This window comes from Coturnix japonica, unplaced genomic scaffold, assembly GCF_054131305.1.
Source record: "Coturnix japonica strain WE unplaced genomic scaffold, WE-NBRP24 Scf040, whole genome shotgun sequence".
NCBI classification, from domain to species: domain Eukaryota; kingdom Metazoa; phylum Chordata; class Aves; order Galliformes; family Phasianidae; genus Coturnix; species Coturnix japonica.
The window spans coordinates 638,887-656,571 of NW_028188943.1; the positions used below are offsets into that span (position 1 = coordinate 638,887).

General features: G+C 39.7%; 1 protein-coding gene across 1 annotated transcript in view; it reads left to right on the forward strand.

The window, feature by feature from the left end:
* The window catches only part of LOC146752894 (nuclear pore complex protein Nup153-like), a 28,800-nt gene that overhangs the window by 7,667 nt on the left and 3,448 nt on the right, over positions 1 to 17,685 (forward strand). The window contains exons 2-12 of the mRNA XM_085531238.1: positions 2,880 to 3,096; positions 5,456 to 5,704; positions 6,335 to 6,474; positions 6,557 to 6,685; positions 8,318 to 8,431; positions 8,545 to 8,589; positions 8,678 to 8,731; positions 10,343 to 10,489; positions 11,434 to 11,486; positions 14,201 to 14,330; positions 15,861 to 16,191. Of these exons, the coding sequence (XP_085387364.1) occupies positions 2,880 to 3,096; positions 5,456 to 5,704; positions 6,335 to 6,474; positions 6,557 to 6,685; positions 8,318 to 8,431; positions 8,545 to 8,589; positions 8,678 to 8,731; positions 10,343 to 10,489; positions 11,434 to 11,486; positions 14,201 to 14,330; positions 15,861 to 16,191 (1,609 nt within the window). The remainder of the gene's footprint in view (positions 1 to 2,879; positions 3,097 to 5,455; positions 5,705 to 6,334; positions 6,475 to 6,556; positions 6,686 to 8,317; positions 8,432 to 8,544; positions 8,590 to 8,677; positions 8,732 to 10,342; positions 10,490 to 11,433; positions 11,487 to 14,200; positions 14,331 to 15,860; positions 16,192 to 17,685) is intronic.

Genomic DNA, 17,685 nt, shown 5'->3' on the forward strand with positions numbered 1-17,685 from the left:
GTCACCGTATCACGTTTCAGAGCCTCCCAGGCCAGTAGCAATGAGGAACTACAGAGCTGCCCTTCCTCTGAGCACAGGGCTGGCACCAGAAGAGTTTTTGTGCGGCAACACATTGGGCGTATGTCTAGTGAGTTCAGGTGACGAGGGAGGGCCTGGTAAGTAACTGTGGTGTGAAGAGGTGAGGGGTGAGCATTTCACAAGTAAGTCTTGTTATAAAATGAAGCACGTCTGTTTCTTGGGTTGTTTCCTTTTTTCTGCTTTGCATGCATTGCCCAGTATATTCCAGGAACAGTAAGATTCATTATGTATTTTTTTTGTAATGAAATCAGCTTGGAAGTTGTAAGTGAAATAAACACAGGTAGCGTTTTACTTGAATTTGATTTACTTCACCATATGCATTGGTCACCACGTGGGTTGATGGGCTCAGGCCAGTTGTATGAGGTTCATTGAGACCAATTTTGCTCACAACAGCCCCATGCAGTGCTACAGGCTTGGGGCAGTATGGCTGGCAAGCTGTAAGGAAGAAAATGATCTGGAAGTGCTAGTCAACAGCTGGCTGAACGTGAGCCAGCAGTGTCTCCAGGTGGCCAAGAAGGCAAATGGCATCCCAGCTTGTATCAGAACTAGCGTTGCCAGCAGGAGTAGGGCAGTGATCATCTCTCTGATGAGGCCGCACCTCAAATACTGTGTTTGGCTTTGGGCCCCTCACTACAAGAGAGATGTTGAGGCCCTGGAGCACATCCGGAGAAGGGCAACAAGGCTGTGAAGGATTTGGAGCACAGGTCTTATGGGGAATGTCTGTGGGAACTGGGGTATTGTTCTGTCTGGAGAAGGCTACTCAGGAGAGACCTCATTTCTCTCTACAGTGACCTGAGTGGACGTTGTAGCCAGGTGGGAGTTGGGCTCTTCTCCCAGGTAACTAGTGATAGAATGAGAGGTAATGGTCTTAAGTTGCACCTGGGGAAGTTCAGGTTGGATATTAAGAAAAATTTCTCCTCTAAAATAGTGATGAGGCATTGGAACAGGCTGTCCATGAAGGTGGTGGAGTCATTATCCCTGGAGGTGATGGAAACAAATGGGAAGAGATCGAGGGGAGAAACAGTGAAAGAATAGACGAAACAAAGGTGAAAGAGATTTTCCACCACATTCTTGGATCCAGTGTTGTCTTGAGTTGGAGCCTTGCTCTGTGGGTGGAGACTCAGCCAACAACAAAATGTGTGTGTTCACCATCAAGTATTCCAGTTGTTTAGAGGATGCCGTTGAGGTGGCAGGTCCCTCACATCTGTTCAGCAAGGGAGTTCTAGAAGATAACAGAGTTTTTGACAACGGCCTCTGGTGGTTGTGCACCCTCTCGTCAGTAAGATGCCATGAAGGGAAGCGGGTAAACCTGCTCATTGCCCTGCCTCTGCAGGACCCAGTTCTTCTCTTTCTCGAACTCAAGTTGTTGAGTCAGTTTCTACTGACTACATGAAGCAGTGCCTTTTGTGAAGGAACGCAGCCCTGGGTGCTGTTTGTGTCCTGAGCATTTGCTCTTTTTTGCAAATATTATCCCATCTGATTTGTCCCAATGCTCTTTCATTGGTAGCCCTGGTAAAAAGTGAAGTGTGTCAGGGAAAAGGGTGTAAATAAGGGGCTGGGGGATTAGAAGGAGCCGCTCTGCTGACACCTTGCGTTGAACTGCTTGTGAACTCTGGCATCATCTGCATTTGTGGTTTCTGCAGGGAAGCGGAGGCTTAGCATATAAGAGAATAGCATCATTCTGAGCATTTCGTAGTCGTGTGCATTTTAAGGTAGTAATTGTGATGGATGTGTTCATTCCATGGTATCCTGTGTGGTTCAAACTGTCCACGGGTATTTATTCTGTCCTTGTGCAAATAAACAATAGAATTACAGATCATTAGGAAAAATGTCTAATTGTGAATTAGGATGACTTTCTTCCTGCGAAAAGGCTTTTTGTTTTCTACTTTTTCCTCTTCTCTTACCTCCCTCTCAGCTCTGGATTCAAGGATGTATCGGTGTTTATAATTCTTGTATCTCGGTTTTTGCACTGTCTTCTGTGGAATACTTCAATGATACAGGGTTTTATTTTGGTTATTTGGGTTTGTTGTTGTTGTTGTTATGTGTGTGCATGGTTGTTATCTCAGAATTTTGTTAGACTGTAGCTAGCTTCAGCACGTTCAAAGCATATTATCAATTTTCTACACCCAAATAACAAGTTCAGCTGGGGAATTCTATTTCCCAAACCCAGAAAAGTGGTAGAGCAGGCCTGTTGGTACAGAACCAGCCAAAACCTGGATGTACCCGTTAGCAACAGATTTTTTTTGCTGAATTCCATTCACTCTTGTGTCACTTCTTGGTTTTCAGTGTTGGAGTTGCTGAGTCAGCCTTCATGTTTGCTTGTAGTGTAAGGAGCCAAGCAGCTCCATGGTTGTCAGCAGTGTGAGAAGGAGTGCTGCAAGTGATTGTCTGCCTGTGGTTGAGATTTGACAGAAAGGGATGCTAAAGTTTTCAGGGAATGATAGCAGATACAATGATCCTCACTATCACTGCAGATAACTGCTGAGCTTCTGTTTTAGGTGGTTTCCATTGGAGTGTGTGGAGGAAGAGTTGTGAAACAAGTATGTAGATGAGGAGTTATGTAGAAATAGTTTCCTGGTGGCCTTGTGAATTGACTCTGATGGAAGCTTCGGAACTTTGAATATTAATAGTTAGTCAGAAATTAATATTAGGGAAATTTTAGGCATCCCAGAAGCATAGCAATCCTACACTTAGGATCAAACTCTTGCATCTTACTCTTGCCTTTGAGGTTTGTGGAAGATTGTATCCCAGCATATGCTGTTGTCTGTTTCTGTAATTAAAGAAGCATTTCTTCTTTCAAGCAGGGAATCATTAGCAGAATGACGGAGTCGGTGAAAAACATTGTACCAGGATGGCTACAGAAGTATTTTAATAAAAGTGAAGATGAATGTGCAGATACAAATGAATCTACAAACCAGGAAGAGAATCCAGTAAATTATCATCACGATTGTGGAGATGAAAATACCATAATGACTGATGGGAGAGTCACGCCTGAACCAGCAGGAATTAACCTGGAAGGTATGTGAAAAATCATGTGGTGTTCTGGTTATCTCTATTTCCTCACAGATTTCTGGTTTCAAATCTAAATAACCAAAGGAATTTGCTAAGAGGGTTTTTGATGTAATTAAAATCAGCCCCTCCTCCGCAAGTTAACAAAAAAACCACCCAAACCTCAAAACAACAGTTTGTGAAACTGTCTCTTAGCTTTAAATTGTAAATACAGTTGTAAAGCACAGAACTTACAACTCTTGGAAGCCGTCCGTTGACTTCATGTACTCTATTAGTCAGGGAGGAAACGTTGAAAATACTCACAAGTGTGCTAAATTGTATTTTCTGTTTTATTTTTTAGAAGACCTGTTAGACTTTGTCTAAATGCCTTAGGCAGTTAAAAACATTAATTTGTTTTGAAGTCCTGAAAACAAAAAGTAGCTTCCAGAATGGCAGAGGAAACATTTCTTCTCATGTCTTGATTTTTAGAATTTTATTTATTTTTTTATTTGTTTATTACTTTTTGGACTTTGATCGATTTAGTAAAGCTCCTTGTTAGCTTAATAGCGAGCTGGGGAACTCATGCATGTGATATATTACATTATTTTTAGAATATTCAATAAAATTAAGATATGTGTTAGTATCTAGGCTGTTGTCTTTGAAAAGATATTTGGACTCTTGGCAGAGACTTGCAGCCTCTGTACTATGTTAAAAATTCATCTTTGTTTTAAATCAGGTTCCTCCCACTGGTTCTGTAGTCGTGCTGTGTGAATTTGCGTGTGCTTTCAGTTGGGTTCCTCTTTGATAGCTGTTGGGGGAACTTATCTTTTAATAAGGAAAGTAGTTTAGTCTGAGCATGTAAAGGTAATCGTAGATAATGTGGAAAGTCGGTTGCTTCTGTTGTCAGAGTCAAAAACAATGAGGAAGTATCTTTGCCTCCAATGCCATGTAATTGTAAACAATGGTACTCAGCACTGGTGAGGCCACATCTTGAGTACTGTGTTCAGTTTTGGGCTCCTCGCTACAAGAAAGACATCAAGGCCCTGGAACACATCCAGAGAAGGGCAACAAAACTGGTGAGGGGTCTGGAGCACAAGTTTTATGTGGAGCAGCTCAGGGAGCTGGGATTGTTTAGCCTGGAGAAGAGGAGGTTCAGGGGAGACCTCATTGCACTCTGCAACTTCCTGAAGGGAGGTTGTGATGAGGAGGGGTTTGGCCTCTTCTCCCAGGCGACAAACAGGACCTGAGGAAATAAGTATGAATAAAGGAATAGATAATGTCTTCATGACTGAGGAGCGTGTGTTGGCTTTTCTACAGGACTGTGTTAAAGGACCTTTTAGTAAGAACAGCTGCACAGCAAACTTATTAAGTCCAGAATATTGGAAGCAGGTGGACCGTGTGGGACCTCTGCTAGCTTATGTTGCTGTCTGTGTATGTTACTTGTTATATTTCAGTTTTTTGTTTAAGATTAGTTATTACTGCAATTTTAGAAATATGTATTTCTTCAGCTCTGAGATACCTACGTGCTACAGCACGTATTCCTTGCTTGGCCAATAAACTGTCAAGCAATACTGTCCTCATAATCTGCTAATGTTTCAGAGAACTGATTAGTGCTACAGCAGTGGTAATGAGGATTGAACTAGCTAGTTTAAGCTTCAGTGCAAGTATCAAGGGGAGAGCGGCTCAGAATCTTTTGAATTCCCAGGATTCCTGAGAGAGTGAACTTTCATCAGGCAAGATATTTATTAGTAGTCCTGTTCACTCAGCAACTTGGAGCTGTGAGGCCACCCCCTCCAGGCCACTGGCAGTGTTTGTTGACCCTTTGGTTCCAGAGGAAAACATGCTTACTTGTTTCTTGACTTAAAATCTCCAAAGTTTATGGATAGGAGATAATGTTTACATGTGGCATGACCTGATTTGTAGATTTGTTTTGGAAGGAAAAATAAAAAGTACTGCAAACATTCATTTTCATGTTGTATTCAAACTAATGTACTGAGATTATGTAAACGGCAGTGTTGTCTGCAATTTGCTGCATGGTCTCAAATTTTGGAAAGTTTATTGCAAGCTTTTCATGCAAGAGGAAGGAGTCTGTATGTTTGATTTAGTTAAAGATCCAGTGTTGAAGTACTTGAGCATGAAGTCAGGGCCCGGTGTTGTAAAGCCCCGTAATTAACTTCTTCTTAATGTGATATTAATACTCAGAATTGCAAGTAGTGTTGCTGTTATAGTCACACAGTTGAAACTCTATCTGGATGAGGAAGAAGTTAAATTTGGCTTCTCTATTTTTGTGCTTAGATCTTGGCAATAGCTTGACTGTTGATAGAAAACAGATTTTGGCTTCTATGAGCTCGTCTATAGGAAAGCTAATCGTCTCCCTGTTTGTATTTAGAACCATCCACGAGTAGATCAGCATTGAACTGTTCAGCTGTATTAACGAGGCCCTCTCTTCATCGGGGCCATTTGAACTGTAACGTGTCAGATTCCACTGTGCCACCCTGTCAGCCCTCTACATCTTCTTCACTTGGCATTGGCAATCCTGGACTGTCTCTAGTAAAGGAAATAAAAGATTCTACCTCTCAGCACGATGATGATAACATCTCAACAACTAGTGGCTTCTCCTCTAGAGCATCTGAGAAAGGTAATTTTCATATTTTTTTTAGGCTTTAGTGTAATTTTTACATCATGTGAAATACTTTGCATCCATTCATATTCCTCATCAACTTAGTAAATAAGTGAATGTCAACTTTGGAAGTGAGAATTGCATTTTATTTTTAGTGTTTTAGAAGTATTTGTTTCAGTCAACGTTTTAATGTAACTGTGTTCAGAAGTGCATTATGAGACCTTGGTATTACAAAAAAAATCAGTTCTGATTTACCCACTCTCAGCTAGTTGTATGTAAATATTGAACTGGGATGGTAGCAAGTGAAAGTGAATTGCTTTAGCTCAACAACTAGGTTTATTGCTTAGAAGGAAGAGCTACTGTCCAACAGACAGCTAGTGAGTAACTACAGGTGACAAATGGCAATGCAGGTTGTTTTCTTGTGTTTCACAAAGAGCAGATAAAGGAACTATTCTGACTGTGCAAGTTTTGAGCTGCTTTTCTGGCCTTTCTTGAAAGAAGGCTTCAGCTGTCAGTGCTACCGTGTTTTATGCTGAGTTCACTAAGGAATGATTTTTGTATTAAAGAGCTTAGGTCAGTGTGATCCTTAATAACGGGAGTTCTTTTTGTCCTCGAGGCTTTTATATCCAGTGTTTGTCTTTTTGGCAGATACCGCAGTTTCAAAAAATAATTCAGCACCACTGCTCTGGTCCGCAGAAGCTGAAAGATCTCATTCCCTCACCCAACATTCTGCGTCTAGTTCAAAGAAACCTGCATTCAATTTATCTGCTTTTGGAGCTCTCTCTCCTGTAAGTACTGCACAGTATTTGTTTTAATCATTTGAAATGCATACCCATTTTACTGACCAGTTACCATGCTATGTTTCTATAGACGCTTGGAAACACTTCTGTCTTTAAGACAAGCCAGCTTGGAGACTCTCCATTTTACCCTGGAAAGACCACTTATGGTGGAAGGGCTGCAGCTGCAAGGCAGACAAAAGTGCAAGCTGCTCCTTATCAGGTAAGAGAAAAACAGTGTGGTAAGAAATTGTGGTTGAAATATTAAAGTAGCACTGTAGCTTTGAGAGGGGAGCCAAGAATGTGGCAACAGCTCCTATTCTTCCCTCTTTGCCTACAAGAGCAGAAGTTTAAATGGCAATTGTTATTCAAATTATTTTAATGGTTATTATGTAAGTATTTGTTGGAATGAAGGAGAATGACTGTTAAAGCTAGATGTTTGTAGTTGGGATTTCCTCTGTTAAGTCTTTAAAAATATTCCATTTGAGTGCTGTTGTATACCTCTAACTGTATCACGTTAAAATAACGTCATGCAATTAGAACAATGACAGCACAACACTGAAAACTTGTGCTTATAGTAGCAAAAGCTGCAGTGGTCAGACCTGTCTGATATTTATCTGTAGAAATTACACAATCATATCTATGCTCATGCTATGAATAAATTGTATGAGGCTGTTTGCTCTTTACTGTATCTAGAATTAGCATTACAGATCCTTTGTTCTAATACTGAGAGGAGCATGCAGGACTAAATGCCAATCTCGAGGTGAACAGTAGCATTCTTTTTTCTTTTAATGTTTCGCACTGTTCTTGAAGAGAGTTATTTGCCCATAAGAGTTCTTGGTGTTCTGAAATGAAGCTGTAAATGAATGCTGACAACTCTTAATAGCTAGAGTGCAAGTTTCTGATGTATGGGAAACCTTGAAAACTTGTTTTTAAAACTTCCTGAAAGCTGGGAGCCCTCTATGATCAGTTATTTAAACTTTTTGCAGTGTAACTGTAGGTTATACTGAAAATAGGAACCAAAATATTAGGCTTTTAAAGGAGACAGTAGCTTACTTATTCCTGTATGCTGTGGATTACAGCAACATACTGAGGAGAGTCCAGAAGGCCACCAAGGTGATGAGGGGTTTGGAACACCTCTCTTGTGGGAAGAGGCTGAGAGAGCCGGGCCTGTTTAGGGAGATCTCATCAGTGTCTGTAAATCCTTGAAGAGCGGATGCCAAAAGGGTGAAGCACTGGTCTCTTTTCAGTGTTGCCTAGTGCTGGGACAGGAGTCATTGGGCACAAACTGGAACACTGGAGGTTCCATGTAGATACCAGGAAGCACTTCTGTGCTGTGCAGGTGATGGAACATTGATACAGGCTATTCAGACGCTGTCGAGTCTCTTCCTTGGAGGTCTCCCTAAGATGTCTGGATGCAGGCAAGAGAGAAGTAGAACTAAAAACTCCTGGTTGCGGTTATATACACTGATTTAAAGTTGGTATTGTACCATCATGAAACTCCTGAGGTCTGTGTTGTTAGTGAAAGCGCTGTCTGGATCACAAGCCTTTGCTTCAGTTCAGTTTTTCTAATTACTGCTTCAGAGACACCGGCAGTCATAACATCTTCCATCTTTACTTTCTACACATATGGGCTTCTTGTTTTTGTTTTATCCCGTGTGCAAGATGTATTGGAGACCCAGTTAAACTGCTATAACTCAGAATGTTTTTTCATTGTCTTGAGCTCCCAGCGAATGCGTTTTTCTCTGTCATCGGAGAATATTGGTTATATTGTTCGTGTAGCCTGGGGCCATAAAATACACGTGTGTTTAACTCAAAATTGAACAGCATGACAATTACAATGTTGTTTTTTCAGACACCAGTAAGGCAAATGAAAGCTAAACAAGCAAACGTGCAATCCTATGGTGTGACGAGTTCCACAGCACGGCGCATCCTGCAGTCACTAGAGAAGATGTCAAGTCCTCTGGCAGTAAGCAGCACTCCTTTTAATATATTAGTAAAACTTAGTAGATGTGCCAGTAAAGAATGAAAGTCTTCCCTATGTTGAGCCCTGTTTAATTTATTGCATTATTTTTTCCACAGGATGCTAAAAGAATTCCATCTTCTGTTACCAGTCCACTGTCTTCTGTAAGTTGACCACCAAACCTATTGCATGAAACCCTCTCTCAGGGAAAAAAAACAACTCTAATATTTGGGCTTTCTTTTTTTCTCTTAGCCTGTGGACAGAAGCGTGCTGTGTATCACGGGTTTCCATTCCCCACGAAAACAGGTAAGAACCAGGAACGTCTTAAGCTGAGAAATTGTCTTTGCTTCAGTGCTATCACAAGAAATTTCACAAACCTCGGTGGCAATGTATGCATGAGTACAAGTTAATGTTAGCATTACAGTTATAAATTCATGTCTTGGTTGTGTAGCTAAAAAGTGCCATTCTGCCTGCACTAAATGAAGAGCTGTGAAGATTACTCAGGTTAAACATTTATGTGATCTTTGTGTGGTGGTGTCTTGATATGTCAAATGAAGAAACAACTTTCCTAGAGTGCATAAAGTGGTTTTGTCTTGTTCTGCATCTTGGAGTGAAGCTGTGTGTTAAAATTCCTATTTAGGAAAGCTTGATCTTAAAGAAATTATCACAGATAGCAAAGTAATGATTGAGTGGTCATACAGATTTTGTGCAGGCTTCTGTGTGGATTCAAGCACTGAAAAAGAATACTTCTGTTTACTATCACCATCCAGATAACGAGAAAGAAAACTGTTAATTTCTGTCCTTTATACAATCCCTTGATCGGTGTATAATTAAGTTTACAATCACTTCAGAGTTTCCAAACATCTGAGACTTCCTGCACCTTCTTTTTGCCATGTGCTAAATTGCAAGATTATTGAAAATAAAGTACAGCTTGTTACCCAATTAACTGCAAGCAAATCTGGTGTGAATTCTCAGTCAAATTGTAGAACCACACCTGTGATAAGGCATTAACAAAGATCTGCCAAATTTGCAACAGGGAGCTTGAAGTTGTCAGGCAGTAAACGAATGTTGCACACAGCTGTCACTGGGTAAAAGGAGATAGACTGTCTGTTCACAATACTAGGATTCATAATATTTGGCAGGAGAAGGGTGGCCCGTGATGAAAACAATTATTTGTGAAGGACATGGCTCTCCGTTTTCCTGCTGAAGTGAGCGTGTGGTTGACAGAGCTCTTGTACGCTCAGGCAAAACTTTTGCAGTGGGTAGCAGTGATGTATGTGGCATTTCACTTATTTCAAGGATCTGCACCAGACAGAATAGCTCTTGGTGTACTGAACAGCTAACTGGGCAATACTTTGAACAGGGAAGTTAAAGTACTTTAAATCTATTTAGTACAAATCTAAAATGTTAGATGACATATTAGTGAATGAGATTAATTTAATATTATTTGACAACATTTTTTACTTTTTGCTCTACTGTTTGTTTGGCTCTGTAGGAGGAAAATCTATGTAGTATGTAGCTCAGAAGGCCCTATCAGTTGCTTAATGCTTTGAATGATAAATCAATGGGTTAAGCTAGTAAAAACTATCACAGTGTAGGCAGAGGAAGAGAGGGGAGTATTGTAGGAACATGAGTTATTTTGGTTATGGTAGTGTGAATTGTTTTGTCTATGAAACTAAGTGCCAAAGTTTGAAATGAGATTTAGTCAAGCTTTGGCTACTTCTATGTAGCTTCTGTGTAGCTTTCTGGACTTGATCTCTGGTTTTCTGGTGATTTCCCTCTGTGAGTTGAATGCATTTAGAGTTGAGTTCCAAGACTAATAGGATGTTTATAGTTCTGTAAATGTTTTCATCCATAAATACTGCAGTTAGTTTTGGTGCATGAAAGAATAAATTGATTACCGCTTCCCTTTCTAAGATGGAATCTCAGCATCCACCTGTTCAAAGAGTGGTGACACCAAAGGCAATCTCTCTGTCAGGAGTTCTGGCCCGTTATGTCAAGCCATCTCTGACTCCATCTGCTGATTCTAGCAAAATTCACCAGAGAGTAGATACAAAGCACAAAGTAAGTAAATTTTGCAGCCCTTACCTGCCTGGAATGTTTCTGACCAATTCCTATACCGAGATGTTCTTTCTTTGCAGAGTGTACTGCTAGTACATTTGGGATATGCATTAAAACTGTGGGAACTACTGAGAAATAGGTTGAGTTTTTCTGGATTAAATTACATTTTTGGAATGATTAAGTGGCTTGTGGTTGTTTCACAGTGTAATGATGTACTGTAGGATCAGGTTGTTTTCAGTGAAAGAATATTAAAAGACAGAAGCGACATTTTCCTTTTGTATCCTCCTGTACACAAAGTTTTCTTTATGTTTTTCTTTCTGAAAAACCACCGCATTCCCAGTATTGGTCTGAGTTTAAAAATGGCCCGGTGTTAAATCTGTGGACCTTATAGGGAAGAGATGAAAGTGGACGGTCATTTCTGATTAATTACTGCTTTGAAACCTCTCAATCTCTGTATCATTTAGCCAGCATAATCTTTCTTTAGAAGAGTTCTAAAAAAGAGCATAGCTGCAACTGCTTGGGTTTTTTTGGGGAGGGAAGGTTGTACTGTTCTGTTTTGTTCTTTGATAAATGATATAACTGAAGCCCTTTTTAAGGGTCGGTAAACTAGCTTTATTAACAACTTGATTTGATTCCCTACCATGCAATACTATTATCGTTATGTTTTGTTTAATTATGTTCTTTGGTAGAGAGTTTGACAGATGTGGTTAACTGTTCTGTCAGTTCATCCTCGATGCAAAGAGAAGCAGCAGTACTTGTTTTAGCCCCCAAATGTAGCTGAGCTGTACCTAGAATACTGAATTAGGGAACGAGATTTATTAGCTAGAGGTGTATTTAGTGGTATAAATTAAAAAGCTAGCAAACAAAAATACAAAAAAAAATACGAGTCATTGTCTTTACTTTGCATATAGTATATATCTTCAGCTAAATCTTGAAATAATTTGCAGGAAATGAAAGAGAAGAGTTTGCCTGAAGAACAGCGTGTAGAACCATCTGAAAGGTATGACAGATCTATTAATTTAAGACTAACTTGTATGAAGAAAACTGTCTCCTTTGTCACTATGTTCTGCCTGTATGTCTCTTAGAAAACGCAGTAACAGTTCTCAGTAATGGGAACAAGAATTCTGTATTTTGAGAGCTGTAAAGTCTAAATCACATTTGAAGATCAATGTAAGTTTGAAAAAAAATTTGTTTTTAAGATTGGAAGGAAGATAAACAAGAAGAAAATTAGATTATCAGTGATGTATCAGAAATGATTTCTTTCCCATGTCTATATCCTTAGTAGGATAGGAAGATTGGAAACAAGGTATGTCATTGTAGTGGAAATGCTAAGTCACAGCCTGAAGCAGTGATTGAGCACCTGATGGGGGAGGCAGGGCCAACCCAGGTGAGCTCAGGTACCTGCAGTGCACCTCAGTGACCAGAAGGAGTGTGGAGCCAGACCTTATTTAAGGGTTGGCAGTGGAGGTGAGGGTATCTTGCTGGAGATCCCTGCCTGCCTGAGGCCTTCCAAGGGCAAGCAGCTTTTTTACTTTGTTTCTACATCCATGGCTGCTGCATTTGGGATTATCTTCACTTTCTGTAGCCTAGAACTTAGCTACCCTGCTGTCATTGCTGTTTTCCATTGCACTGTAGCATTATAGTTACGATGCTGTATCTGCAGAAAGAGTATTTGCTATTGGAGGCCTTTTTTTCTTTAGGAAGTAAAGACAGTTTAGTTTTCACTTCAATGAAGTCTACAGTGTAAGAAATTTCACTTTGGCAGATATTCTGTAGTTTATCAGTTTACTTATTGGCAATGGAACCATTTATCCATCTTGATATTCTCTGGAGTAAGACCTATTAGTTTTAGTTAGGATGAGAACCCGGAGCTTTACAGAACCTTTTGAGGCCAAGTGCCAGCTTGTTCCTAAAACAAAGTTCTCAGGGAGTTAACAGTTGTAATTGTCCAGAGGAGATTGATCTGTGCTATACTGCTTACTTGGTTTAGGTAGGTAGGATGAGTTCTCCAGATAACGTCAATAGCTTTCCTTTCTGGACTAATAGTTTGTTCTGTAAAGCTTGACTGAAGGCACTTTGCACTCTAAGGTTACCTTTTAGGGTGTGGATTTTTCTCTTCAAACAACAGTAACAGGGCTCTGTTCATCTGCCAAGCAATTCCAGTGTGGCCTGGGGCATTCTTTGGCTCATAATAAAAAACAAAATGAAACAACCAACAAAACAACACCTCAACGCTTTGATTTGGCATTTAAAAGTATGACTTCACAGCAGCTGCCTTGTCAGGGGTGTGAGAGGTTGGCTTTAAGGTTTTGGTCTTAATGAAAAGAGGCGTTCAGTTTGACTTGTGGTTTCATTCCAAACAGCTCTGAATCGTCTTTTGTTGAAATCCATTCTACTCCTCCATGTAGAGATTCAGAATACATACTGCATTTTATTTTGTACACAGTGTTTATTGCACTATTGCAATGTTGCAGTGTCTTACTTTTTGTCCATAGAGTAGATAAGCTGGCATACTGGTTAAACTATTTTCAACTTACAAAGGGCTATTTGTTCTTTAAACTTGCCTGGTTGTGGGATGGATTTACTTGAAGCCTGACAAATGTCTTTGCCCCTTGAAGCTGATACGTGTTAAGAGAAAGAGGGAAACAGACTATTATATGCAGGCTATAGTTGTCTGTACAAATATCTATTTTGACATAAGACTTTTTTCAGAATTCTGATTGACTGACAGTTTGGTTTAGAGAAAAGCCTGAGCTTTATGGCCTTAGGGATCTGGCTTCCCCTCAACAGTTACAGTGCTAATCAAGCTGCTTTCAAGTGTCTGACAAGTTTAGACTGATTCTTTTCCTCAGTCTTCCAGAAACTGGACCTGGTATCTTCCAATGTCAACTAATAGATTACTTTAACAACTGATGGGATAAGCATTGATATAATGATTTATTTTTTTTTCCCAGGGATATTTCATTTTGTTGCCACAGTACTTCTGATGTTATTTCTTATTTCACTTCTGGTTTGGGGTACGTTTTCTTCTCTTAACCACTTGCATTGGGAAATCTTTCTGGTTTTGATCTAGGCTTTCATAATAAACAGAGAAATGCCTTTGTATGCATTACAAAAGGGATCTGTGTTCGTGTCTGAAAAGACTTCTGGAATGTTGGCATAGCCAAACACCTCTGCTGTTCCTGCTGATGGCCACATAAAAGCCTGAGCTGCTTCTCAAACTTCTTGCCATCTTAAAGGCTTGCTCTGCTGTTGGCGGTGTTTCCCTTATGTGCATATGTGCACTTTTTGTGTATTTTCATGAGTTGTTCTTTTTATATCCTTGTAGAGTTAATGTTTATCACAGAACTGGAGAACCAGTCCACGTCTGGGCTAATTAAAAGAAACATTAGAAATTATCGATATGAATCAGCTGTTCTATTTCAGGTCTTCTGGCTTAGTCATTATTTCCATATGGATGTTGCAACTTTATGTATGTCATTTTCCTTCCTGTTCTTTTTTAAAACTTGATTTTCTATATAGCAGTAATTGTATTTACCGGCATTTAGGAACTTTTGAAGCAGCTTAACTGTTTCTTCTGATTCTGATGAAGAGGTTTCATTTCAAGGACTAATGATGGCTACAATAGCTCAAAAAGAAATTGACAATTTTTTCTTATTTTTCTTTCCTTTTTTTTTTTTTTTTTTAAACCCCATCCCACGTGTTGTTATTCAGTGCTAGCAATTCAACCTACCCCAAATTCAGTACTCCTGCATCCAATGGTCTGTCTTCAGGAGTAAGTGGTGTTGGCAAGATGAGAAGGGTAAGAGGAGTGCACTACGTGTCAAAGTCTGGACAAGAACAGGTAGGTGACTCTTGCATTGATTGTTGTCTTTGAGATGACTGAAGTATATCAGTTTTATTGCCTCATAGTAAATGATAAGAATGCAGCCTTAGGATTTTTTCTTGTGGGTTTCAGAGCAAACTCGTATTTACTTACTCTGAACCTTGCTTATGAAGTTCTGAATTGGTAGTTCTGCTACGCTGGAGATTCCTCGTACTAGGAAGTTTCCCACTAGCAGTTAAATGAATGAATCCTAAGAGTAGGAATGTTTTGGTGGAGGTTTGTATGGTTTCTATAATGCAGCGATACTTGAAACAAGTGTCAAGTATGTAAACAAAGTTTATTGAATTTATTCTTTGCTGTTTAAGTCTTGTACGGGCCAGGAGTCCAAAAGAGAATTAGAAAATGGTGTTCTGCATGTCTGCTAATGATGACTTAGGATTGCTGATACTTACTGAACTTGTAGTGAAAGGTTTTTTTTCCTGTTTTAAGGGGAAAAGATCTATTTTATCAAACTGTAGCCACAAATATTCAAGATTATTTTTCTGATTGGATGTTATCTGAGCTGCCTATGACTGTATCTTTAGTGTCAGTCTTTATGTTGGTCTTTTAGCTGATGCAATATAAAGAAATCATAAACAATGGAGTATGTTTATGTAATTCAAATAAAATAGTGATGCAGATAAAAATAGCTAAGTTCCATTAACTTTTCAGACCATAATAGTGAAACACTTGTAAGTCGTAGGATACGCTTGAATGTCTGTAGTACCAATTTATCCCTCTGCTTAGTCATTCATTTCTATTTAGATCTTGGTGCTTCTGTGCAGCCTGTGATTAGATTGGCAGTTCTCATTTAAACCCTAACTCATTCAGTCTTGGTTATCAAATAGCTTAAAAGGCAAGAACAAACGCTGTTGTTTTTAAGATGTACTGATATATGATTTGCATCCTTACATGTGGTATAGGCTGGATTTACCAGAGTAAATGTTCTTTCATCTGTAGTTTTCTTTGTAGGTATTTTGTGTTTTGTTGTGTGGGTTCAGTACACAATACTTTAAATGTTATATTTGTTCCAAATTCGCTGTTGTAGCGAATCAGAGCGGAGCAGGATGAGAAAGTAGCATGTTTTGTAAAAGAGAAAAATTTTACTTTACAACTCTAGGAAGTGGAGGAACCGGTACTCCCAAAAATATCCCTACCCATCAGTACTGCATCTCTGGCTCCATTCAACTTTAGTTTTCTGACTAGCAGTACTGTCTCATCGTCACCAAGCACTGTTTCAACATCAGTGATGAACAAGGTGAATCTATGTTGTATGCTATAAATGCTTTCCTGTATGAGTCTGTATCTGCTCTTTTGCAAGTTAACTTCTGTGGTGCTCATGAAATTAACTGGTGTTAGTTCATACTGAGTTGAGTAAGTCAGAGTTGTATTGCAGTTTGGAGAGAAAAATGCAGTTTTTTGATTGTCAGTCTTAGACTTGCAAATGTCTGGTTTGGTTTTGGAACTGTGGCAGAAAATGAAGTTGCATCAGCTTCTTTTGCATTTAAGAAATCAGATGAGAAAAAGGACGAAACTCCTGCAGCAAAGAGAGGCTTCTCTTTTGGTAACGCGGAGTCGGCTCCTGCCTCGCAGTTTGTTTTGGGAAGGACAGAAGAGAAACAGGATTCTGTCAGTTCTGCTCCTCCGTTACTGTTTGGGAAGAAAGTTGAGAATGAAGAGTCAAAGGCACAACCTGTCTTTTCCGTTGGGCAGCCTGAACGTACCAAAGAAGAAAGCACAGCAAAACCTATGTTCAACTTCAGCTTTGTTAAACCATCGGAGAAAGAAACTGAGCAGGCAAAGCCAACTTTTTCATTTGGGGCCCAAGCCAATACTTCAGGTAAGCAGAATATCTTTTGTCTTCAGTTGTCTAAGTCCCTCAGATGGTACCTCTGAAGTCATAAGTTACAGAATCTGTAGGAGTTGCTGGGTTCATGTACTGGAGCTTTAGAAAAAGCTTAATTACTCTGTGCAGTGTGATTTGTGTTCCAGTTGTTGACGTATAGACAATTAGTAGAATTCCTGTTTTGATTTCAGTGAGTTTTAAGACTAGGTTTAGACAAAAAATATATACATATTGTCACACATTAAGGAACCTGTATTGCATCCCACATGAGCATGGATGGTTTGTATGGTTTCTGTGCTAGCAGCATAGTTGGTGGTACAGTCTTTAGCGTGGTGACAGAGGCCTCATGCGATGGTTTTCATAGTGAAAGGGGATGTGAGGAGGTGTCTCATTCATGTGTTCTTGCAGCTGTGCTGCTGCAATTTACTGCCATGAAGGTGTGGAAATTGCTTAATAGGTACTACACAGTTTTGTGCATCTTTAACCTTCTGAAAGAGCGGGCTGAAAGATTTTAGTAACAATTGCCATATGGAAGAATTCTGATTCTGATTTCATGACTTATCAGCCATGGTTTGCAGAACAGCGTTCATTACTCACGTCTACTAACTTTGGAAGTTATAAGGGAAGGAACAGAGAGAATAAAAGCAACGCATGGGGTTATGGTTCTTATGATTGAGTTGAAGTTCTGGAGTTTGATTTAACCATGGAAATTTGATTAAACACCTTGTGTAAAAATGAGATTTTAACGAGCCTTCTTCAGCACAGTAGAGAGTCCCTTAAAAGTGGCATAGATGAAAAGGGTCCGTAACTTCTGGAAAAACAGCAGTGGGAAATCAAGAACAGGGTCAGGTGTAATAATGAGAGAGCAGAAGCTTAGGGAAAGCTGAAGAACTGCATACTTTAAAAGATAACTTTAAATGTAAAATTGCACTCAGTACTTTGTGACAGTTCTGTAACAGGGGGCTGTTCTCTGTGGCTCCCAAAAGCAGGTCTTGAAAGTTCTGAATTACAGTGAGCTTAAGCCAAAAGAGTGAGGCTGCAGGATGATGGGCTTAGCCAGCTTTAGGGCTGTAGGCACAGGGCTGTAATTTCAGGAGAGGCTACAAAAGCAGCTGTACCACTGTGGGTTGTTTTTTTTTTTGCTGTGTTATTTAGCAAACTACAGAAGTGTTGCAGGTAATGCATGTTGTTCTTCTCAGAGCATCTGAAGAATAGTTTTGTTTGAGGAGCTGAGATGTACTGGTTCATTCTGGTTCCAGTTGTTATAGCCAGTGCTTGGTGTCCGTAACTACTAAAGCCTAGAACTGTGGTGGTGTCATCATTCTTCACAATTCTCCCATTCCTTTAATTGCACATGGCAGCGATCAGTGTATTAAACCTGGATTTTATGTAATCCACAGTAGCTGGATAATAGTTGAGACATCGTCCAGCATTTCTCCTTGTACAGTGGCTGGAACAGGGTCTCTCTGTTGCGCTTGGTTTGCCGTT